The following is a 25070-nucleotide window of genomic DNA, read 5'->3' on the forward strand; positions in this document are numbered from 1 at the left end:
ATTGTGATTGCTTTGGCAACAAATAGACTAGAAATAGTGCTGAAAATGGTGTTTTTTTCTGGATCCTGAGATAACTGTAAAAGTTCTGATTTTGGAGGAACTATTGTCTTTTTGACCTCTATACAATATATAGGGGATTGGTCAATGTCCAATCATGTGTTGAAAGGGCATTAGTGTCTGTGACACAATTCTAGTTTTTTCAAATTTATAAGCTTTAGCCTTTTATTTCATTATGTTAATTTAAAATAATTATTTGAAAAAACAACTGACAACAGGATAGTTATAAATCTTTTTTCAAAGATTCGTTTTTGGAGAAAAAGGTATTTAATATTTATTTTTTTCAAATATTAAAGCAATGCAAAGTTTTATGTATAGTACTTGTGAATAACCCTTTATAACATATGTGTCAGACATCATGACACGTTTTCCATAGGCCCTTGTAAACTATTCGCTATCAGTTGCATGCACAAGTTATTACTCATGTATGGGAGCTTAGTGAAACAGTTTCTATGGTAGTAGAGCAAATTGGATAATAATATTCTATGATGTTCCATGCTCATAGTTTCAAGTTAGATCAAACTATTTTTAAAACAATGTTTTTTATACAAATTCATATTTTCATTCAGTTAAATTATTTATAACCATAGGCAAGCGTTATGCAGAGACCTGGGACTACCATGTGACACCTTCAACGTTCCTGCAGTTTGACATCGCCATGGGCTGTGACTCCCTGTATGACACGCTATATGGCGTTATGCTTGAGTACTCTACCAACATGGGCAGGGACTGGCAGACGGTCACATCAGAATGTGCCCCGCCCAGTTACGAGTGCGATGGTTATCACCTTAAGAGCGACTACATGTCCGACCAGCATCAGAATTGGACCAGAATATCCGTGAATCTTCCCCAGGGGGCAGTGTAAGCATAGTTATCTTACTAAAAGGTATTTTTTATTTTAAAAAATAGTAATAGTTTATGGGGAAATTGTTATTCAAAAGTGGTTCTATATATTTTAATGTGATCATTTATTGTAACTTTTTTTTACTATTTGCTGACTTTCAACTGAATGTTTGTTTTTGGAATCATTTGTAACATCTGTCACCTGAAAAATAATATTTATGCCTAAATAATTTCTATTGCCGTCTCAGATCTCGTGCAACTTGTTTCTGTTGGCAACATGCCAAAAACTGAAGGTTTGTTTTGGAATCACAACATCATAATAAAACATAAAATTTATAACAACGCAGGATCACTTTCCCTGTGTTTTCAGATCCCCTGCTACCCGTTTCCGCTGGCAACAACACAGTCAGACGCCCAGTGGTAACATTTGGGCCCTGGATAACGTGTACCTGGGTGATGGTTGCCCTTGGCTGTGTTCTGGGCACGGTTACTGTAACAAAGGGACCTGTGTGTGAGTAGTTGACATGGTAACCTGTAACTAGGGGAACTGCGTGTGAGTAGTTGTCATGGTTGCTGTAACCAAGGGACCTGTGTGTGAGAAGTTGACATGGTTACTGTAACTAAGGGACCTGGGTGTCAGTAGTTGACATACTTAATGTATCCAAGGACCCGTGTGTGAGTAGTTGTAATGGTTACTGTAACCAAGGGACATGTGTGTGTGAGTAGTTGACATGGTGTCTGTAATCAAGGAATCTGTGTGTGAGTAGTTGACATAGTTACTGTTACCAAGGGACCTGTGTTTGAGTAGTTGATATAGTTACTGTAACCAAGGGATATGTGTGTGATTAGTTGACATGGTTACTGTAACCAAGGACCTTTATGTGAGAACTTTACAAGGTAACTGTAACCAAGGGACCTTTGTGTGAGTAGTTAACATGTTACAGTGTATGCATGTGCCCATTCCATTTTCATAATTATGTAAAATCTAAGAAGGAAATTAGTTTGTGGGGGTATGCAAGAATCATGCAGTCAGTCTGTCTGATGCTCTGCCATGCTTCACTTGTTTGTATATCATGCTGTACATGTTGGTCTGTCACTGTGCACATGTAGTACTGTGCACATGTAAAATTTGTGCCACAAACTTGTTTCTAAGTTTTCTTTCTACCAACATAAAACTTTATAAATGTGTTGTGTATGCTATGTAGAAGTGCAAGACATAATTTGTGTGCATGTTGTGATATTCTGTGCAGAGTTATGTGCAAATTAACTAAGGCACATTTTAAATACTTAATTCATTGTACATTTTGACTTTTGTGGTGCACTGGTGTCTCAGTCTTCTGTATTTCATTATGGTACTTGTCGACGGTTTTAGATTATTTCTCTCTAAGTTGTATCTTTATTCAATTTTTTTTTCTGGAAATAGTTTTCGGACAGTTTACTAAATGGCATATATATTATTGGACTTACATAAGTAATTGAAATTTAGTTGCATTTAAGTATGTATTGTAAATATGTTACGCATACATTTTGCAATTGTATTTCCAAAGAAGACTTGTTAGCATCCCAAATCTTTCTAGCATTTATTATCAATTATTAGCATAACAGGGCTCAGCTGTGAGGGAGTCATGGGAGATAACTTCTCCCTGGACAAATTAACTTCTACCTCTAATTACGTGAAGAGGAAGTGACTTCTACTCCTTTTAAGATTTACTTTGAGTCAGAAATTTACCAATAATATATTAATTAAATTCAGTTAAATATAATAAAAACACAACGTTTACACTAAAGTGTGTTTGTTTATATTTGTTCAATTTTTTCCCTAAAATGCCAAATTTGAGTTGTTTTTGATTAATCATAATGATGATGGGCATGGTGTAATGAAGGGAATAAAATAAGTGAAGAGTTGATTTAATGATGAACAGAAACCAGTTCTCTGTTGGCTGAGCCCTGCATATATTATATTATCTAGTACGGTTGACTTCAGTCTAGTAAACATAACATTTGCACAGGAGCCATTCTCATGGAAAACTGGTCTTAATTTAAGTATGTATAGTGTTGTCCCAGATTAGCCTGTGCAGCCTGCGCAGGATAATCAGTGATGACACTTGGCACATTTATTGAATTTTCCATTTAAAGGAAGTCTCTTCTTAACAAATATCCAGTCAAGGTGGAAAGTTTCATCCCTGATTAGCCTGTGTAGATTGCACAGGATGATCCGGGTCGACACTAAACACATATGCATATAGCCATATACATTAGAAACTAAGCATGGTTGAGTGTTGAATCCTCTCTACGTGGGCCCATTCCTATGTGGAATAATTCTTAGCGGCCTCAAGACCCCTTCCCATGTTGCTTTTTGATGCTCTCTAGGTGTGATGATGGCTATGCTGGAGAATACTGTGTGGCATCCAGACCCCTACCCATGATGCTGAGGGATGATTTTATTCGTGACAAACCAAAAACTGACAATTGGTTGGAAGTGTATAATGCTGAGACTTCAAATATTTGTGGGACACTCATCAGTGGCAATGCTCTGACCTTCAGTGGGGTTAGTTTAGTTTAACCTATTTATTTAAGCTCGATTGCATCAAAAGCCAAAGGCTATTTGAAACTCTTTCTAGTAGAATTTTTGGGTAGATCCAGTACTATAAGTTTTTTGGGGTGATCTTAAGAAAACTTTCACAGTGGGGATGAAACCCATGACCTCTTGGTTTCGAGGCTGACATCATATCCACTTGAACATGCCAACCTAAGTGGGATTAGTTTGCTGTTTGGTGTGTTAATTGTTGGTCTTTCAAGTAACCAATATGTCTTTGTTATGTTTTTATTAGGAAATATAATTATGAATATGCACTTTATAATGTGTTACCTACTCAATTCAACCTTGAGGGATTTCTATACATATGGAGATTTTTCAACTTTTTTTTTGCATAAAACATTAGATATTGTTGGAAAGTCAAATAATAAAATACATACTAAATTAAGGGCTTTTCATAAGCTGGAAAAAATCAAAGTTTGAAGAATGTCAAAACATATAAACACACTATAGACTGCAATTTTGTCATTAACATGAGTCACTTTCAGAATAACAGATATTGTGTGGTAAGATAAATTTGTGTAAATTCAGCCAACAACAACCTTCCTTATTTTAAAGAATTTTAGAAATTATGTCACGAATATTAGTGTTGCTGTATGCTTGTTTATTATGTATGGTCATACACATCATAATTGTTATAGTATTAAGGCCAAATCTGGACACTGTAAAAAAACTCATTGGCATTTGTGTTGTAGACCTTAATATTATCATTTCTTCATGTATATATTCCAACATGTACAGACAAGCCAGTTTTGGCTATTTATAATTTACTGACCTTTCAAGGATCAACTCCGCATGGCAGTCACTCGAGACCTTGACACCACGATGCTGACCTCGGTAGAATTCTACTTCCTGTTTGGATGCAATGGATCCAAGATGGAGTGGCCTAGGAAGGACAGTGTGCTGCTCCAGTTCTCCACAAATGGAGGGATTACGTGGAAACTTCTCAAAGAGCTGCACTACAGGAATGACACCATAGCAAGGTAAACTGAGGTTGTTTTTAAACAAAACTGCAAAGTTTTGCATAGTTCTGTCATTGCATATTGACAATAATGAATGGTGGTTTTGGTATTTAAAGGGACTGTAAACAAGATTGACGAAAACAGAAAAGTTCTGAAATACTGAATTTCTTTACAATTATTAGTTTATATTGATTAAAATATCACGACTGGTATATTACATTACTTGAAAAAAGTTCATATTTTTAGTATATTCGGTAATTTTACGATGTGAAATCGAAAGTACATCACGAAAATAGGTGATATAACGAAATACGCACTTTAAACAACGCACATAGATTGATAATTTTATATATAAAATATATACAATTCACTATGCATGCACAATTTGCATACATGGGTTTACCACATGACCATCAATCTACTTGCTTTATTTATAGTTAACTGATTGTTACCTGAAAGACACCTGGTAGACATACCCAGTAAAATTGTATTACTGAATATACTGAAAATATGAAAACTTAACAACTTTTTCAAGTAATGTCATATACTAGTATTTTTTACAATTATAAGTTTATATTGATTAAAATATCACGACGGTATTTTAAAACTTTTCTTTTTTCGTCAATCTGGTTGACAGTCCCTTTAAGTGAGCTAGCTACGTACCATTCTAGAAAAAAATGTTAAAGGTCAAATTTGGCCATAAAACAGCTTACTAAGTCATTTTTAGCCAAACATTGATAGATTTTAATTTTAACATAACTTTGCATAAATGCAAACCATCATAAGAAGACACATTTCACGCAACAATCGTCTCCCTACCTTAAATGCCAAGGTCACACTTAGAATTCTGAACTCAAATTTGGTCTATCTTGTGCAGATTTTTATGCCCCCTTCTTCGAAGAAGAGAGGGTATATTGTTTTTGGCTTCTTTGTCTGTCTGTCATTGTATTTGTGTGTCCCAAAACTTTAACCTTGGTTAAAGTTTTGCAATAACAAGGTTAAAGTTTTGCAATAACTTTTGCATTATTGAAGATAGTAACTTGATATTTGGCATGCATGTGTATTTCATTGAGCTGCACATTTTGAGTGGTGAAAGGTCAAGGTCATCCTTCAAGGTCAAATATATGGCTTCAAAGCGGTGCAGTAGGGGGCATTGTGTTTCCGACAAACACATCTCTTGTTTACTTTGTCATTCATCATGCAATTTTACAATATCTTACAAAAATGACCACCGTGAGTAGAATGCATGTCAAGTCAAGGTCACACTTCAAGGTCAAATGTTGCAAAGAAACAGCTTGTAGGCACTGTAACTTTGTCATTCCTCGTGCAATTTAAATTGACTTACCACAAATGACCACCATGAGGAGACTGAGTGTGGCATTTATCATCTGTCTCATTACCTCATAGATCACTGTCACACTTAGAGGTTAACAATCACATTTTGCCAATACAGCTTGATTTAACATATATAGAATGTTTGTAGATATGTGGAATGTGAGGGCATCCATACCTCATGGGTTCATGTCTTGTTTTATTTTTTAATTCATATTTGAACATGAAAAGAAGAAAAGGTGCATTTGTTTTATTTTTAAATATAGTAAGTTAATTAACTAGCCATACAATATCAGATTGCTTTACTTTACTCTGTAGGTTCTTCAGTATTGAGTTACCCATGGATGCCCGATACAACTCCACTAGACTGCGATTCTGGCAGCCTCACAGACCAGGTATACAAACTTAAAAAACAAATCTTACCGTGTACATTACATTGAGAATTTTCTTAAAATTGTATATCGTTTTTTGCAGATGGATACTTAACAGTTTGGCCAGGACATTATATTAAGTTGTTGTGAAACAAAACACACAGTTATATTCTTCTAATTATGTTAGAATTCATGCAAATAAGATAATTACTTTACCTTATGAAAATTTAACCAAATGTACACTTTAGCATGTATTAAATTTTATTATTATTTCCAATAATATAAAATTAAGCTCCATGTTTGGAAATCCGTGATTAAATGCACATGCGTAAAGTATTGTCCCAGATAAGCCTGTGCAGTCGGCAAAAAATTATCAAGGACCACACTTTCCACTTTTATAGAAATTTTGACTTTTTGTGTGTGAAGGAAGTGTCTTCTAAACAAAACTCCTATCTAGGCAGAATGTGTCCTCTCAGCCTGTGAAGCGCGAATTTGTCAGAGCGTTGCCAAGCAACATAAACATTCAAATTATTAAAATAATTAATTATCAATATTATCAACCCCAGGTAAGATGCTGTCAACCTGGGCTGTAGACAACCTGTTCATTGGACGAATGGTGATGAATCCCAGCTCTATGTCTGACAACTTTGAGAGTGGTACCAGTGATACATCCTGGCTCTTTGTGAATGATGGCGAGTTGGACTCCTATTGTGAACAGAACACCAGGTGAAATATGCCACCACACTTGACCTTAGTGAAGATAGTATGGGAGGTATATGGACAGTTTGCCACAACAACTGAGACTCTGACATACACCTTATCATCTATAAATGCACTTTCAAGGCAACCCCATCAAATAATAATGTCCATGATATTTAGTAACAAAGAAACTCAAGAATCATTATGAGGAACGTTATTTTACCATCTGCTTGTCTTTTCGTGACAGCAAATTACCAATACCAATTGCATATCTGACTCAGAACTACACAAACCCAAGTCAGAACTACAAATTTCCAAGTCAGGACTACACATATCCAAGTCAGAACTACACATATCCAAGTCAGAACTGCACATATCCAAATCAGAGCTACACATATCCAAGTCAGAGCTACACATATCCAAGTCAGAACTACACATATCCAAGTCAGGACTACACATATCCAAGTCAGAACTACACATATCAAAGTCAGACCTACACATATCCAAGTCAGAACTGCACATATCCAAGTCAGAACTACACATATCCAAGTGAGAACTACACATATTCAAGTCAGAACTACACATATTCAAGTCAGAACTACACATATCCAAGTCAAAACTACACATATCCAAGTCAGAACAACACATATCCAAATCAGAACTACACATATCCAAGTCAGAACTGCACATATCCAAGTCAAAACTGCACATATCCAAGTCAGAACTACACATATCCAAGTCAGAACTACACATATCCAAGTCAGAACTACACATATCCAAGTCAGAACTACACATATCCAAGTGAGAACTACACATATCCAAGTGAGAACTACACATATCCAAGTGAGAACTACACATATCCAAGTCAGAACTACTCATATCCAAGTCAGAACTGCACATATCCAAGTCAGAATTACACATATCAAAGTCAGAACTACACATATCAAATTCAGAACTACACAAATCTCAGTCAGAACTACACATATCTAAGTCAGAGCTACACATATCCAAGTCAGAACTACACATGTCCAAGTCAAAACTGCACATATCCTAATCAGGACTACACATATCAAAGTCATAACTAAACATATCAAAGTCAGAACTACACATATCGAAGTCAGGACTACACATATGCAAGTCAGAACTACACATATCCAAGTCAGAACTACATATATCCAAGTCAGAACTACACATATCCAAGTCAGAACTGCACATATCCAAGTCAGAGCTATACATATCCAAGTCAGAACTACACATATCCAAGTCAGAACTACACATATCAAAGTCAGAACTACACATATCAAAGTCAGAACTACACAAATCTTAGTCAGAACTACACATATCTAAGTCAGAGCTACACATATCCAAGTCAGAACTAAACATATCTGAGTCAGAACTACACATATCCAAGTCAGAACTACACATATCAAAGTCAGAACTAAACATCGAAGTCAGAACTACACATATCCAAGTCAGTACTACACATATCCAAGTCAGAACTACACATATCCAAGTCAGAACTACATATATCCAAGTCAGAACTACACATATCAAAGTCAGAACTAAACATCGAAGTCAAAACTACACATATCCAAGTCAGAACTACACATATCCAAGTAAGAACTGCACATATCCAAGTCAGACCTACACATATCAAAGTCAGAACTAAACATCAAAGTCAGAACTACACATATCCAAGTCAGGACTACACATATCCAAGTCAGAACTACACATATCCAAGTCAGAACTACACATATCCAAGTCAGAACTACACATATCCAAGTCAGAGCTTCACATATCCAAGTCAGAACTACACATATCCAAGTCAGAACTAAATATATCTGAGTCAGAACAGAAATACACATATCCAAGTCAGAAATACACATATTAAAGTCAGAACTACATATATCCAAGTCAGGACTACACATATCCAAGACAGAAATACACATATCCTAGTCAGAACTACACATATCAAAGTCAGAACTACACATACATAAAACAGAAAAATGATTGAGCAGGGTCAACACTTAGAATGGGCAATGCAAAGAATTAGGGTTTGAAACCACTTTAAAGCAACATAGGCTTGGTTTTTAGAGGGAAATCAGAAATTTATTTTCAAAAATATTGTGGATCGTGAAGTACTAAGCATATTTGCGTATATGCTATGTGTGTATGCCTAGCATAATCAGGTGAAATATGTCACCAATACTGTAAATTATATTTCATTATATTTATCATTTAGCATATTATCATCTTGAGTGCAATATTATAGAATATAAGAAGATACTTGTATAATAATTAAGGAATTGCTTTACCAATATGACGTCTGTATGGTTAGATCTGACAGCATGGGGGCTGGACAGACAGCGCTCGTATTCCGTCAAGTGCATGACATAAGGGAGCACTCTGTGATCACACGAGACCTCAATGTGGGGCCAATGTCTGTACTTCATTTTGATGTACGTACTTGCGTGTATTGTTTATTTACAAATAGTGTACATAGTATTTGTTATTCACCCTTTCCCACTTATATAGGCACTTTGTCATGCTTGTAGACCCTTGGAAAATTAAATTTAATAAGGCCCTCCTTACTAGGTTAAAGCTATCAAGCTTAATTTCAAAACCTAAGATACCCCGGTACTGATGAGCAGCACACATCATCAAACCTGAACAGACTGAGTGTAACTTGTAGACTGTACTGGTTTTATGATGGTTACATATAGTAATATTCACTTTGCTAGTGAGCTAGAATGGGTTAAGATGCAATTTAAAATAATAGATAATGCATGGTAGAAAATATAATGTTTTAAAAATTACCATCTGTTTTGACAACATGTGCAAAAGTATCAAGTCTAAAATCAGTAATAATAAGTAACAATCAGATTGGTATGACAAGTTAATTAAATACATGTACTGACATCTATAATCAATGCTGCCTTCTAAATTGCTAGTAATTACTTTGGTTGATCGGTATACTAAATTACCCCTTGTATCTATACTGTCAACTTCTAAATGCCCTATTTTCATACACTGTAACTCCAATATAAGGCGGATGACGGGGTCCAAGCCACGCAACAGCGTATAAACAGAAAGCGTTATTAGTTTTAATCCCGCTTGCACTTAACTTATTGAAATTAGGGCACGGAACTGCTCTGATAAGGAATACATGTAATAATCACTGACACCCGGGTTTTTCACAATTTTATTGACATTACACAACAGATTAACACCAATTAGCTGTCAGTGTTGTTTAACCTCGAAGCGATTAAAATTGGTTAAACGGACGGTTGAAAAAGCAATCAAGATATGATCGCCGCTATCTTTGAATTTTCTGAAAATACATGAAGTTGCATAACATGGATTTGAATCAGAAATGGAAGGTTGGAAAAAAAACGGGATCCAAGCATCCCCCGCGTTATATTGGACTCGGCGTTATAATGGAGCGCGTTATATTGGAGTTACAGTGTATTGTCATGCCTGTACATGTGGTTCCAGATCAATGTGGGCTGTTCATCAGAAAGTACTCACAAGTACCCGGTGCATTTGGAGTACTCTTCAGATGGAGGTAAAACATGAAGTCTGGTGGTACCTAACTGTGCCCAAGTGTCGTCTGTTAGTTGTCATGACAGCATTATGCACCCTAGCATATACTACGGGGGAACTACAAAATACTGGCGACGTGTGTCTATACCACTGGATAATCTTTATGTTTGCGGGTAAACATTTAAAATCTTTTTTTTGTTGGTATGATTTCATCTTCTGTTAATTTTTACCTAGCTTTACTATATGTACCTGCGTGTAAAATGTTTGTATTTCTTTTTTTTTTGACGTGTAAGCTTAAAATAAATCCTAATGTATTTTTCTTTGAAAACTATTGTATATATGCTCTACTTAAGGTTTCACAATTTTCCTACTCTGGTTTTATTCAACTGTTCCTTTTTACATCCTCTATGAAAGACTTTGGCCATTGAACAGCTAAAAAAGTCCTGTATCACCAATAATTTGCCAAATATTGATGGATTTTAGAATATCATGGCGCAAATGTAACCATTATTACACAACATGTCTCATGTATCACCTATGGCCTTAACCCTTCACCACTCAGATATGTATTTTGACGCATTTGTACTCCCTTAGAAAGTTAAATGTAATTTAAGACCTTTCCTACTAGATTAAAGTTTTAAAGGCTTCATCTAATAACCCTTAGATACGGATGAGCAGCAAACAGCATAAAACCTGAACAGACTGCTAGTTACTCGCAGGCTGTTCTGGTTTTATGCTGGTTGCAAAAGCCATTTCACTTTACTTATTATGGGGGAAAGGTGTAAATCAGTGTAAATCAAAGGTCAATTTTGCACTTATAGTTAAAGGATTAAATCTTTCCACAAAACAGCCAGTTGGGACTGTAAGATTGTTATTTTACTATGCAATTTTAAAACTATATACCACAAATGACCGACATGAGAAGACAGGGTTGAAGGTCAAATTTAGAGGCCAAAAGTCATATTGACCATAAAGCTCCTTGTTTTTTTATACATATTTTCAAACTTAAGTGAAATAAAGCAATTTATTCCTTTAAGAATAAATTATATTATTTATGCAATTCAGCTGTTTCGTCGTCTATTTGTTCACATTCGGAACCCTCGGTTTTCATTGTCTAAAGTCCAGTCTGATTACTTCATCCGGTAACGAACATTTGCAGACAGACACATTTTCTTGGTTTGAAATTGAATCGCTTGTAATCGTAAACCATGTCGGCAGAGGTCGTGGTAGGAAACGCCGGGCGCAGGAGGCATTACCACCCATCGATGGACCCACAGATTCGGGGGAATCGGGTAATAATCGCAATGTAATTGATTTCGAACACATTATTGCTCAGTCTGGCATTGTGCGAGATATTAACACGGCTGGGTGTGGCTCGGTGGGAAACACTTTACCACCATTTGATCACCCTGAACGTCCATCCATTACACAGTCTGTCGTACCAAACACACCTTTCATGCAACAACCCCTAATCGACAGTCCTGCTATTTCAAACACCGCTGCATTGCAGCAAGTCCGCCTTTCAAACGACGATCTAGCCATCCACGTACCAATTCAAATTAAACAACAAATAATTCGTGGAGAGTATATTAACTTGGCAATCCTTCTAAAAGGAGGAATTGAGCTGAATGCCCTTTGCTCAGGGGGTTATCTGATCATCAATTCAGAAGGCAAATTAGAAACCAAACAGTCTGAGTGCAAAGACAAGATCATGTCCATTGAAAAGTGGACCGATGCCTTTTTAATTTTTTCATCCATCTACTTGAAGGCTCATCCTGATAAAACATCGGAGTTACTTCACTATGCGTACACAATCCGTGAATGTGCAGTCCGCCAAGGCGGTTCAGCATGGAGGACGTACGACGAACAGTTCCGTCTCCGCCAAGCTCAGACCCCCGCGTCTTGGGGCTGCATCAACAATGACCTGTGGTGGCGCTGCATCTCGTTGAGGGAAAATGCCGCTCACACATCAAATGCAAACCCGAGATACACTTGTTATGATTATAACAAAGGCAGATGCTCCTGGCCAAATTGTAAGTTTGCCCACCACTGCTCCAGTTGTGGTGCGTCACACGCAGAGATGAACTGCCCCAACCACTCACAAGCCCAAAGACAAGCTTTTGGAGCACAATCATGGAAAACCCGGCCACCACATTTCAGCTCAACCCAAGGACGTCCTAACAACTCCTTTCGAGGCCGTGGCAGAGGCTTCGCCAGTCGACCAAACAGACATTAAAACTGTTTCCACTTCTAATAACCTTTACTCACTAGCACACTCTCCTATAAATATTGAGGTCCTCAAAAAACTTTGTAACAACTATAATCAATCTGAATCAGAGTTCTTAATTGACGGCTTTAAGAATGGGTTCTCATTACATTACACGGGTCCTAGGACGGGGCGTGACTCAAAAAACCTCAAATCAGCAATTGAACAACCCATACTGTTGCTGGATAAGATTAATCATGAGATCTCGGCGGGTCGGGTAGCTGGCCCATTTACGCATAAGCCATTTAAAAACCTAATTGTAAGCCCCCTTGGCCTGGTTCCAAAATCAACTCCAGGTAAATTCAGACTCATTCACCATTTGTCATTTCCGGAGGGAAGATCGATAAACGATTTCATTGATCCAATCTTAACTTCAGTTCATTACACCGAGTTTGATGCAGCGGAGGACACGATCCAGCAGTTTGGCCAGAATTGTTACCTATTTAAAATGGATTTAGAATCAGCATTTCGCTTGATACCCATCAGTCCTACAGATTTTCATTTGTTGGGCTTCTCAGTTAATAATCTGTTCTACTTTGATAAAGCTTTAGTTTTTGGCGCTTCTATTAGCTGTGCTATATTTGAACGTTTTGCTAAATTCCTTAAGTTTTGCATAAAACAAAATTTCACCTCAGGGGATCTAATACAATACCTAGATGATTTTCTAGGGGCGAACACATCATATACCTCTTGCTTAGAAAACATGGCCACTTTCCGGTCGGTAACATCAAACTTGGGCGTTCCAGTCGCTGAGGAAAAGACCGATGGCCCCACCACTATCCTGACATTCTTGGGTTTGATCCTGGACACCAACAAAATGGAAATACGCATCCCCCAACCTAAACTACAACAAGTTAGAGAGAAAATAGAAGCCCTCGTGTCAAAACAAAAGGCAACCCTTAAAGAAATACAGTCTCTTATTGGCTCTTTGAACTTTTGTTGCCGTGCCATCCCATTAGGAAGGCCTTTTTGTCGACGCTTGATCGACAAAACCTGCGGGCTAACAAAACCCCATCACCATTGCAGATTAACAAAAGAAATACGCAAAGATTTAATGATGTGGCTCCAGTTTTTCAAATACCACAATGGCATTTCTGTTTTTCACGACCGGTTTTGGATCTCAAATGAGGAATCCCAACTTTACTCAGACAGTGCAGGTGCCATAGGCCTGGGCTTTGGTGCCTTCTTTCATGGGAGATGGTGCCAAGGGGCCTGGCCGCCAGCCTGGCTGGAAGAAGGCCTACTCCAGGACATTACAGTTTTAGAATTGTTTCCCATTGTGGTTGCTATGTTTGTATGGGGTGATGATCTCTGTAATAAGAAAATTAGATTTAATTGTGATAACATTGCTGTTGTCCACATTCTGAACAAACTTTCAGCCAAGTCAGAACCTGTGATGACACTGGTACGCATATTAACCATGAGATGCCTACAAAAGAATATCCTCATTAAGGCCTCACATGTTCCAGGTGCTAGCAATGACATTTGCGATGCACTTTCTCGTTTTCAGATGACACGGTTCAGGGCTCTGGCGCCAGAAGCAGCAGACATACCGGACAACGTTCCCAGTTTTCTTTGGGATATCTTCACCAAAGAGCAGCAGTACTTACAGTGGCAGGCACTTCCGTGAACACTCAGGCAACATACATCACTAGTTTAAAGGCTTTTGATCAGTTCAGAACAACATATAATTTCCCCTTGATCTGGCCAGTAACAGACAAGGTCGTCATTTTGTTCATTACCTTTTGCTTTGAATCCGGTCTTGCACCAAGCACGATAAGTACATATATTGCTGGTGTAAACTATTTACAAAAAATAAAAGGCGGCCAGTGCCTATTCGATATGTTTATTGTTAAGAAAACGCTGGAGGGCTGTCATAGGTCCAGAAATAAAGTCCCCGACCCAAGGGATCCCATTACAAGGCCTATCTTAAAGGCTATTTGCCAAGCAGCCCCCAATGCATGTTATAACATTTATGAGTCAACTCTGTTTCAAGCTCTGTTCAGCGTGGCATACTTTGGGTTATTCCGAGTGAGCGAATTAGTGGCGACTAACCCATTGTCACCAAACTCTGGAATACAGTATCCAGCAATAAAGGTCGACACAAGTGCCCGGAAGCTTATTATCACCCTTAATGTTTTTAAAACTAATCAACATGGCTTGCCCATACAGGTCAAAATTCCATGTGAACCTTCCCCACCTTGCCCGCTAGAAGCAATTCAACGTTTTTTGGCACGTCGCCCTGCAGTGTCGGGTCCTTTCTATTGTCATGCAGATGGAAAACCTGTGACAAGGTACCAATTCAATGCTGTACTTCAGAAGTGCCTTTACTTAACAGAGTTTTCCAGCTCACATTTCAGAACACATAGTTTCCGCATTGGCAGGGCAACAGACTTAGCAACACAGGGTGTCACAACAGAGGCCATTATGGAATTGGGCCGCTGGAAGTCTACTGCCTACAAATCTTACATCCGTTAGAAAATAACACACCCATATATTCGTTTGTGATAATTTGTGTACCATTATGGTTTATTCCTTTTAGATGTGTGGGTAATAGGCGATTCCATTCCATACTGGGCCTCCCAACTCTATTTGACGGGAAATGTACCAAGGCTCGAACAGCAAGTTGCTTGGCATTGTTACAGGGGAGCAGGCTGGGGGGATTTGCGCAAGGAAATTGAAATGGCAGTGTCATTTAACAACGCCCCTAAGGTTGCTGTCATCCATCTGGGTGGAAATGACATCAAGGTTCCCCTTAAGGACCTCTTAGACATCATGCGTGCTGAAATCCGCTACCTCCGGGATGCCTGGCCTGAGACAATCCTCATATGGACCGACATCCTAAACCGGGGTAGCTGGGATCTACAGGACATGCGCAAGATGAGGAGAGTCAATCGCTTCGGTCGTGTGGAGGTGTCGTCCACAGGCAAGTCGGACTACTGGCGGCCGGACATCTCCGCCGACGAGCAGGGTTTTTTCCGCCCGGATGGTGTGCACCTAAATACTCTGGGGCTCCATTTTTATCTTGATGGTCTCATTGAAGTTGTAAAGAGAAATCTGTTGCAAGGAATGTAAATTTCTGGGGAAATTGCTTTCACCAATTTTGTGGCGGAAAATTTACATTGGCCGAGAGTCAGTCGGGCTGGGTACAGTAATATACTTTCACTGAGCTGTTAATGTATACTAGTACTCACATTGGGACCTGTGCACCCTCTTACAATCGGTCGTTTATCACGGTGGTTTGAGGGAACCACAGTTGGGCAAAAAACATCAAGGGTTTCACTATAGGCTTCATTTTTCATTGGGCTTGTCTCACCGGCTCCTCTGTGTCGCCAATCAACAGGGAGTTACGGTTAGGCAGTTGGGCAGAAAATAATAAACTATAATGTAATTATATATATAATTCTGTGGGTTATATTGCATATGAGTCGGTGTTAATGCACGACACATGTTGTGTCTCAACTTTGCTACACTGACTGTTGTCCGTCACCCCAATTGCGTGGGGCGAGTTGCATTGCGTCGTTCTGGTGGCCCGGGACTCGCCCACAGTACTTGGCGACCCGGATTTTGCGTTTTGCATTGCGTGTTGCGTTGCGTTTTCTTGGGTTGTTGCGTTACCCACTATTAACAGTTGCTAGCCAAATTGATATATATGCATTTTATTAAGAGGGAACTCTTGTTGCTCAGCCCGGCTTACTCTCGGCCATGGAGACCTCCCGACCTCTGACTATAGTCGAGTCCTTAAGACATAATCATATAGTCAGTAACGTAACACGGCCTTTTCATCCCACATATTACACACTATTAACATGTTCTTAAATCTTTGTATGTTGTTGTTGTTGTACCAGCTTTGGATGGCCAAAACAAATGAATAAACTCGTGTAAAGGTTCTAAGTCTTTATTTCTGAATTCTCTTTAAATAAAGCAATTTATTCCTTTAAGAATAAATTATATTATTTATGCAATTCAGCTGTTTCGTCGTCTATTTGTTCACATTCGGAACCCTCGGTTTTCATTGTCTAAAGTCCAGTCTGATTACTTCATCCGGTAACGAACATTTGCAGACAGACACATTTTCTTGGTTTGAAATTCCCGCCCAGCCCACCCAGCTTGCTCCTATTGTGCCTCGTATTTAATAAACTTACTTTGATCTGCCTGTGTTATCTTGTATTTGCTTAAGACATACAAATGCAGACATATACAAATAAAACAATTTTAACCCTTTCAGTGCGGGAACCGAATTTTAAAGGCCTTTGCAAACAGTTTGGATCCAGATGAGACGCCACAGAACGTGGCGTCTCATCAGGATCCAAACTGTTTGCTATTCTGATAGTATTCTTTGAAAAAAAATAGAAGAAAATGCTAATTTTAGAAATTCTGCAGACGACATTTTAGCAGATGACAAATTTCCCAGCATGCAAAGGGTTAATGTTCATGATGAACAATCCTTGTGACTTCCTGTTGCATTTTTTGTAGTTTTATGTTATACTGTTCCGGCATACGTTAACACAACTCCTCGCATACTGAAACTTATTATGCAATTTAGGGTTGGTTTATGTCAATTATATGTTAACACCATAAACTGATTACTGCTCTAGTTTTGTTGTTACAGAACCCAGACATACCGCTTGGAATACTGGTCTGTTCAAAGCAGCGGTGACGTACCGAGGCTTCATAACAAGTTCCACCTCACCCAACGAGCGAAAAGGTCCTCCATATGTGTGGCCAAACCATACCAAGAACGTCTACTCTGCTACAACATTGTTACCGGTCTACCTGTCAAGCAGCCTTTGCAAGGGCTTTCAACACGGTCCTGTTCATGCCTCGGTGTTCGATGAATAGAATAACAGTCATCATCCGCGTTCTTAACCTTATACAGCCTTCACATATTTCGAACATTCTCTATATCCAGGAAACGCTCTTGGCCTTATGGGACCAGACATTCCACTGTGTTTGAACTATTACAAAAAACTTGTTGGATTTGTGGTGGACTTTTGTTACAATTTGTTATTTACTCTAAACCAGTTAATTCCTATGTCGGGTTCTTCCAGTACTTGCCTCGCCTAAAAGTGTTAATAACCTAAACGTTCGTAATCTTGATGAACTGCGAAACATTCATTATTTTTACATGGCATATGCCAAATGTTCCTAATCTTGATGAACTGCGAAGCATTCATTACTTTACATTGTATTTTCTAAGTGTGATTCGTGACAATTTGTTATTCACTCTAAACCAGTTAATTCCTATGTCAGGTTCTTCCGGTACTTGCCTCACTTAAAAGTGTTAATAACTTAAACGTTCGTAATCTTGAGGAACTGCGAAGCATTTATTACTTTTAAATTGTATTTCTTAAGTGTGTTTATTTGTAAGCGTCTCAACAATTTATGGCTTACTTGTCGTGTTTTGTTTTTTCGGGAGGGAAAATTTACATTGGCCGAGAGTCAGTCGGGCTGGGTACAGTAATATACTTTCACTGAGCTGTTAATGTATACTAGTACTCACATTGGGACCTGTGCACCCTCTTACAATCGGTCGTTTATCACGGTGGTTTGAGGGAACCACAGTTGGGCAAAAAACATCAAGGGTTTCACTATAGGCTTCATTTTTCATTGGGCTTGTCTCACCGGCTCCTCTGTGTTGCCAATCAACAGGGAGTTACGGTTAGGCAGTTGGGCAGAAAATAATAAACTATAATGTAATTATATATATAATTCTGTGGGTTATATTGCATATGAGTCAGTGTTAATGCACGACACATGTTGTGTCTCAACTTTGCTACACTGACTGTTGTCCGTCACCCCAATTGCGTGGGGCGAGTTGCATTGCGTCGTTCTGGTGGCCCGGGACTCGCCCACAGTACTTGGCGACCCGGATTTTGCGTGTTGCATTGCGTGTTGCGTTGCGTTTTCTTGGGTTGTTGCGTTACCCACTATTAACAGTTGCTAGCCAAATTGATATATATGCATTTTATTAAGAGGGAACTCTTGTTGCTCAGCCCGGCTTACTCTCGGCCATGGAGACCTCCCGACCTCTGACTATAGTCGAGTCCTTAAGCCATAATCATATAGTCAGTAACGTAACACGGCCTTTTCATCCCACATATTACACACTATTAACATGTTCTTAAATCTTTGTATGTTGTTGTTGTTGTACCAGCTTTGGATGGCCAAAACAAATGAATAAACTCGTGTAAAGGTTCTAAGTCTTTATTTCTGAATTCTCTTTAAATAAAGGGCATCAGTGTCCTATAGACGCATGTCTTATTAATCTCTCTTTCCAGTATTACTGGATGACACAACTAATAATATTTTTCAGCAGTTTAATTAGTTTTTTCCTTTCAGCACCCTGAGATTTCGCTGGTACCAGGGTTTCATACCTGATGAAGACTTTGGACCTGAGTGGGCGATAGACAATGTGTTCATAGGGATGGCTTGCATGCAGCAATGTCTTGGACATGGTAGCTTTCAGCCAAATAAAGTTTTGATCTTATATATGAAAAAAGGTCACTTTGTGTTCATTTCTTTAAATCAGTGCCTTTTTAAAGCTCATATAAATATTTTACACAAAATGCAAATAAATTGATTTTAATTCAGGTAATACACACATGGAATAAGATACAACTCATTGCTTTATTCCAAAATTAATAGATTGGGAATGATAAGATATCTATCTACTCAGCCATACATGATGACGCAATATAAAGCCATTGAATGAGATACTGCTCAGATTTTTGTCTTCACTTAGAACGTATTACTTTAAATGACATGTAAAAACATTCCCAACAATTAGTGATTATCATACAACCCAAAATGTTAAAGAGTGCATGATGTCTAACCTTTTGGTGAGACTGAAATTGACCTGTTTAACTCTTTCTGTGCTTGAACCGAATTTTAAAGGTCTTTGCAAACAGTTTGGATCCAGATGAGACGCCACAGAACACGGCGTCTCATCAGGATTCAAACTGTTTGCTATTCTGATAGTATTCTTTGAAAAAAAAATCAAAGAAAATGCTAATTTTAAAAATTCAGCAGACAACATTTTAGCAGATGACAAATTTCCCAGCATGCAAAGGGTTAAGCCAGCATCTGTTTAGCACACTACAAACATCACAGTCATTGCACTTACATCTTTTCTGTTCATATTTAAAGAATATATACATGTAAATTGATTTAAAAACAGCAACTTTTTTTTTAGAATTCTTAAGTTTATTGCCAACATAATGTCAATTAATGTTAAGTGACTGCAAATTGGTTGTACCATTATCAATCATAAGTACATTTGATAGTTTAAATTGATGTTATTTCTTTCTTGATATCTATCTGTCCCTTACACGTCATTCCATCCTCCAGGTGACTGCAATGGCAGCATGATATGTTCATGCGATGCTGGTTACCACGGTGATGCTTGCCAGTCCAACCAATCACTGCCAGTGTACATGAAAGAAGGCTTCCGATTGGCTGATGGACTAGATGATCTTCCAGAGATCCTCCATGTTTTAGACTCATTCAGTAGCTGTTAGTTAACCCTTTACCACACAGATAGGCAATTTAACATAGTTGTAGTCCCGTAGAAAATCAAATTAAATGAAGGACCTTTCTTACTAGATTCATGTTTTAAAGGCTTCATTTCAAACCATAAGATACTGGTGAGCAGGAAACCAAGGCTGTTCTGATGTTTATGATGGGTGCATGGAGCAATTTTCACTTGCGTCTCATTGGGAAAGGGTTTAGCTGTCAGTGTGTTCCATGTTTTTGTTTGTGAAGAAATGTGTTCTTACATCTTTGATTGCATTGAATGCAAAAATAGATAGAGAATCTTAAGTTTCAACAAATAACTGATGAGAGCACCTGATATATTTATTATTGATAGTCAATATCAGCTTTTATTTTTTAAATAATGTTTAAAAAATCATTGTGATTTGTTGGCTTATAAAGATGGGTTAAATTCATTCTTGGATATCATGCTTATAATTAATTCATCCAACCAATCAATAACCACGACATTATTGTGACCATAAATGTTTAAAGGACGGTATAATCTTATTGACAAACAGTTTTTGGTGAGTTTGTAACTATCTACATCAATATTATTTATCACTTACATACACAATTATTAAAATTATCTAAAAATGTTGCATATCTACTGGAAACAGAATTGTATTATATAAACAGGTACAACTATGTTTACAGTGAAATTGAGAGTCAAGTCATTTTACAACTGAGAACATGGAATCAAAAAATCACCAGCAACATAAAAACATGTTGAGTATTGTTTCTTTTCTCTGGTTTTCAGCCAATAAGCTTCTGGATGAGAGGAAGTGGGCCGTATGGAGTGGTGGACTGGTTGCCAATGTGTGCGGTCTGCTGCTGGACGGCCACAGTCTGGTGTTCCAGAACACGGGGGGGAGGGTCCTGGTTACCAGGGAACTGGATCTCTCCAAGGCAACGTAAGTGACACACTCCATTAAATTGCTGTAAACTATCCTTCCTAGAACTGAGAAAATGCAAACTGCAGTTTGCAACATTGAGGTCTTGCAAACTGCAGTATTCAAAATTGAGACAATTCAAACTGCATTACTCAACATTAAGGCATTGCAAACTGCAGTACTCAACATTGAGGCATTGCAAACTGCAGTATTTTAACATTGAGGCATTGCGAACTGCAGTATTCAACATTAAGGCATTGTAAACTGCAGTATTCAACATTGAGGCATTGTAAACTGCAGTATTCAACATTGAGGCATTGCAAAGTGCAGTATTCAGTATTCAACATTGAGGCATTGTAAACTGCAGTATTCAAGATTGAGGCATTGCAAACTGCATTACTCAACATTGAGTAATTGTAAACTGCATTATTCAATATTGAGGCATTGCAAACTGCATTACTCAACATTGAGGCATTGCAAACTGCATTACTCAACATTAAGGCATTGTAAACTGCAGTATTCAGTATTCAACATTGAGGCATTGCAAACTGCATTACTCAACATTAAGGCATTGGAAACTGCAGTATTCAACATTGAGGCATTGTAAACTGCATTACTCAACATTGAGGCATTGCAAACTGTATTACTCAACATTAAGGCATTGTAAACTGCAGTATTCAATATTGAGGCATTGCAAACTGCATTACTCAACATTGAGGCATTGTAAACTGCAGTATTCAGTATTCAACATTGAGGCATTGCAAACTGCATTACTCAACATTAAGGCATTGTAAACTGCAGTATTCAGTATTCAACATTGAGGCATTGCAAACTGCATTACTCAACATTAAGGCATTGTAAACTGCAGTATTCAACATTGAGGCATTGTAAACTGCATTACTCAACATTGAGGCATTGCAAACTGTATTACTTAACATTTAGGCACTGTAAACTGCAGTATTCAACATTGAGGCATTGCAAACTGCATTACTCAACATTGAGGCATTGTAAACTGCAGTATTCAAAATTGAGGCTTTGCAAACTGCAGTACTCAACATTGAGGCAATTCAAAATGTAGTACGCAATATTGTCGCCATGCAAACTGCAGTTTGCAACAATGAGGTGAGGCAAACTGCAGTACACAATATATAGGCAATGCAAACTGCAGTATTTAACATTGAGGCAATTTAAAATGTAGTACGCAATATTGTCAGTGCAATGCAAACTGCAGTACACAAAATTTAGGCTTTGCAAAATGTAGTACACAACACTGTGGCAATGCAAACTGTGAATTTGTTAAGTACTGGTGTTTATTTTGAATCTTATCTCTAGACTTGTAAGACATTTTCATAAGAACATATATGGGCAAATGGAAGCCTGATATACAGTGGAAACCCTCTAAACCGGATCCTCTCTATACCTGAATCCTCTCTAAACCAGACAAATTGTCCGGTCCCATTTTTTTCCCCTATAAAACCATGCGTAAAATATCTCCTCAAGACCGGAATCCCCTCAATTCCAAATACCGGTCATTCTTTGTATCAAACTTGGGTCATTCCATACGTAATTGTCAAAAAGTTGTGAATAGCGGATTAAAGATGCGTGAAATTTATAAAGGTGGTCGAAAAAATTGCAAACTGTAAAACTCGCAAAACAATTTAAAGATACTTGTCCTGTGATGTACACATCGATCAATAGAGGTGACAATACTGATTATAATTACTTGGGTGTGTTGTTTTTGATGTAGGAAGCCGTGCTAAATTTTAATAATCTTAATGCTATTTAATTTTGTGTTGTTTATTACAATTGCTAATTTAGTGTCATATAAAATGGTGATTTGCAGAGTTATTGAAGCAATTACATTAATATATTCATTTAGATTTTCAAATTGGTAATTAAGATAACTAAGACAAAAATGTCAAAACCTCCTTCTAAGCGAATGCACGTGGAATTGTCTCTTCAAGACAAAATCAAATTGATAAAAGAGTCAGAGATGTCCCCTTAACCTACACTAAAGATGCTGTCAAAGAAATATGGGGTAGGAAAATCAAAGATCGGGGATATCGTGCGAATAAAGTAAATTCACATAACAAATGCATACATGTATAAAATAGTTTGTATTTCAGGGTGCGTTGTTTGGTGACTGATATTGCTGATATATGTAAATACACTATTAAAATTTGCTGAAAGTGTTTTTTCCACATTAGGCTATGTAAACTTTCTGAAAGTAAAATAGTCAATGTCCCCTTTAAACCGGAATCCTCTCTAAACCGGAATTTCTTCTCGGTCCCGGGGTTGTCCGGTTTAGAGGGGTTCCACTGTATTCACAATGTTATTGTTATGCTACTTTTAAACCAATAGATAACAAGGTAGCTCTGCCAGAGCTTATACAAGGTTGTTTGTCTGATGTTCTTCTGATCTTGGATTCAATCCCAGCCTGGGTACTGAACTTGTTTTGGAACTGGTCATGAAGTGATTATTCCTCCAACCATTTACCCCTGATCTCTGATTCAAGTATGGCAAATGACACTAACTACGCCCAAATGTATGCTGAAAAGTGTGAAAAGCCTCACTGACAACAATGACATGCATGAAATTTGTTTGAAACAGCGAAAAATACATGTAAACAAACGCAATTTCAGTACTGTCCAGTTTTACCTTTGGTTAGGCTGTGACTCAACCCCTCCTGATCCTGCCACTCCCCCAGTCTATGCCCAATACTCGGTGAACGGGGGCATCATTTGGCACAACATTGAGCAGTTTGATTTCAACACGCACAGCAACAGACCGTCATACATTGTGCTCTATCTGCCTGAAAGTTCACGCTCCAAGGCCACCCAGTTTAGATGGTGGCAGCCTTCTAAAAATGGAACGTACATGGAGGACTGGGCTATAGATGAGGTGTGTTAACCATTTTTACCATACTTTCTGATTTTGGCAGGACAGGTCTATTTTTGGGCTGTTAATCCCACTGTCCTTATTCAAGACAATTTGTCCTGATATTTATGTTGGTTCTGTTAGTTTACTTTAACACTTGCTATTCAAGCTCTTTTTGGCTAAAACTTACCCCTTATTCCTTTATTGCCCCTAATGGTCCTGTCTGAGGGCAGATGCAACAACAATTTTTATGGAATGTCCCACTTTGGACCTGAACAAGTTTGGCATGATGTGTGGTAAGTGACCTAGTGATGAGAAGAAATGTACAAATTATAATGACATAGAAACCATTTAATTTTTGAATGTGTGTATTAAGTGTGAGTTAAAATGAACAATGAGAGAGGCTGAGATGTGTAAATGATTTAATAATATTTATAATATTATCAGAAAATCAGAATTTATAATGTTTATTAATACTAATGACTTTTCTATTTTTGTAACAATTGATTAAGGAATTTGCTACATCAAATTAATATTTTATAGTTTGTTGCTTTCTATTAAGATCTACATAGATGGGGATCATGAGGGAGAAGACATGCTGGCAGATGACCCTGAGTCCCCTAGGGACCCCATCTGGACCTTGACCCCAGGGGCAGTCATAGAACCTGTGTGTGGATCAACCTTTGATGCCTTGCATTTCACTGGTAAATGAATATTTCCTGTATAATAATCTTAAGTGTTATTTTATCATATGTGATTTTATTATGATTTATTTAATTTTGTCTTCAGTAATAATTATTATGCTTTTAGCTCATCTATTTTTTGAAACAAATTATGAGCTATTGTCATCACCTTGGCGTCGGCATCGGCGTCTGCGTCGGCGTCGGCGTCCGGTTAAGTTTTGCGTTTAGGTCCACTTTTCTCAGAAAGTATCAATGCTATTGCATTCAAACTTGGTACACTTACTATCATGAGGGGACTGGGCAGGCTAAGTTAGATAACTCTGGCATGCATTTTGACTGAATTATGTGCCCTTTTTATACTTAGAAAATTGAAAATTTTGGTTAAGTTTTGCGTTTAGGTCCACTTTTTTCAGAA

The 25070-nt window shown here is 37.9% G+C and overlaps 3 protein-coding genes and 1 long non-coding RNA gene across 5 annotated transcripts in view; all 4 read left to right on the plus strand.

Moving 5' to 3' along the window:
* Positions 1-10500, plus strand: part of LOC127833327 (reelin-like) — a 50589-nt gene extending 40089 nt beyond the window's left edge. Inside the window, exons 10-17 of one of the 2 annotated variants that reach the window (XM_052358504.1) lie at positions 648-918; positions 1271-1411; positions 3271-3448; positions 4280-4479; positions 6109-6185; positions 6728-6887; positions 9199-9319; positions 10356-10500. In XM_052358504.1, coding sequence (XP_052214464.1) covers positions 648-918; positions 1271-1411; positions 3271-3448; positions 4280-4479; positions 6109-6185; positions 6728-6887; positions 9199-9319; positions 10356-10436 — 1229 coding nt within the window. In that variant the 3' untranslated portion in view covers positions 10437-10500. Of the gene's footprint in view, positions 1-647; positions 919-1270; positions 1412-3270; positions 3449-4279; positions 4480-6108; positions 6186-6727; positions 6934-9198; positions 9320-10355 lie in introns of those variants that run through there. The other variant, XM_052358505.1, reaches the window with a different exon arrangement.
* On the plus strand, positions 10428-24674 carry LOC127833328 (reelin-like). Its single transcript, XM_052358506.1, has 7 exons — positions 10428-10576; positions 19012-19127; positions 20020-20184; positions 20963-21116; positions 23738-23996; positions 24206-24268; positions 24535-24674. The coding sequence occupies exons 1-6, from the start codon at positions 10494-10496 to the stop codon at positions 24245-24247; spliced, it is 819 nt and encodes a 272-aa protein (XP_052214466.1). The 5' UTR covers positions 10428-10493; the 3' UTR covers positions 24248-24268; positions 24535-24674.
* Positions 11434-18868, plus strand: LOC127833331 (uncharacterized). Its single transcript, XR_008027360.1, has 2 exons — positions 11434-11695; positions 17282-18868. It is a non-coding gene; the product is annotated as an uncharacterized LOC127833331 (long non-coding RNA).
* On the plus strand, positions 14645-16559 carry LOC127833329 (uncharacterized). The gene has a single exon (XM_052358507.1). The coding sequence runs from the start codon at positions 15352-15354 to the stop codon at positions 15742-15744; it is 393 nt and encodes a 130-aa protein (XP_052214467.1). The 5' UTR covers positions 14645-15351; the 3' UTR covers positions 15745-16559.
* Positions 24675-25070: the final 396 nt, after the last annotated feature.

This window comes from Dreissena polymorpha, chromosome 6 (genome assembly GCF_020536995.1).
Source record: "Dreissena polymorpha isolate Duluth1 chromosome 6, UMN_Dpol_1.0, whole genome shotgun sequence".
Taxonomy (NCBI): Eukaryota; Metazoa; Mollusca; class Bivalvia; order Myida; family Dreissenidae; genus Dreissena; species Dreissena polymorpha.

Excerpts from the sequence above, each read along its gene's own strand:
- LOC127833329 (XM_052358507.1), top strand. The coding sequence starts at position 15,352 with ATGGCAGTGTCATTTAACAACGCCCCTAAGGTTGCTGTCATCCATCTG.
- LOC127833328 (XM_052358506.1), top strand. The coding sequence starts at position 10,494 with ATGCACCCTAGCATATACTACGGGGGAACTACAAAATACTGGCGACGT. Across the intron at positions 20,185-20,962 it reads TTTAGACTCATTCAGTAGCT|CCAATAAGCTTCTGGATGAG; the intron begins GTTAGTTAACCC and ends TCTGGTTTTCAG. Across the intron at positions 21,117-23,737 it reads CTGGATCTCTCCAAGGCAAC|TACTGTCCAGTTTTACCTTT; the intron begins GTAAGTGACACA and ends ACGCAATTTCAG.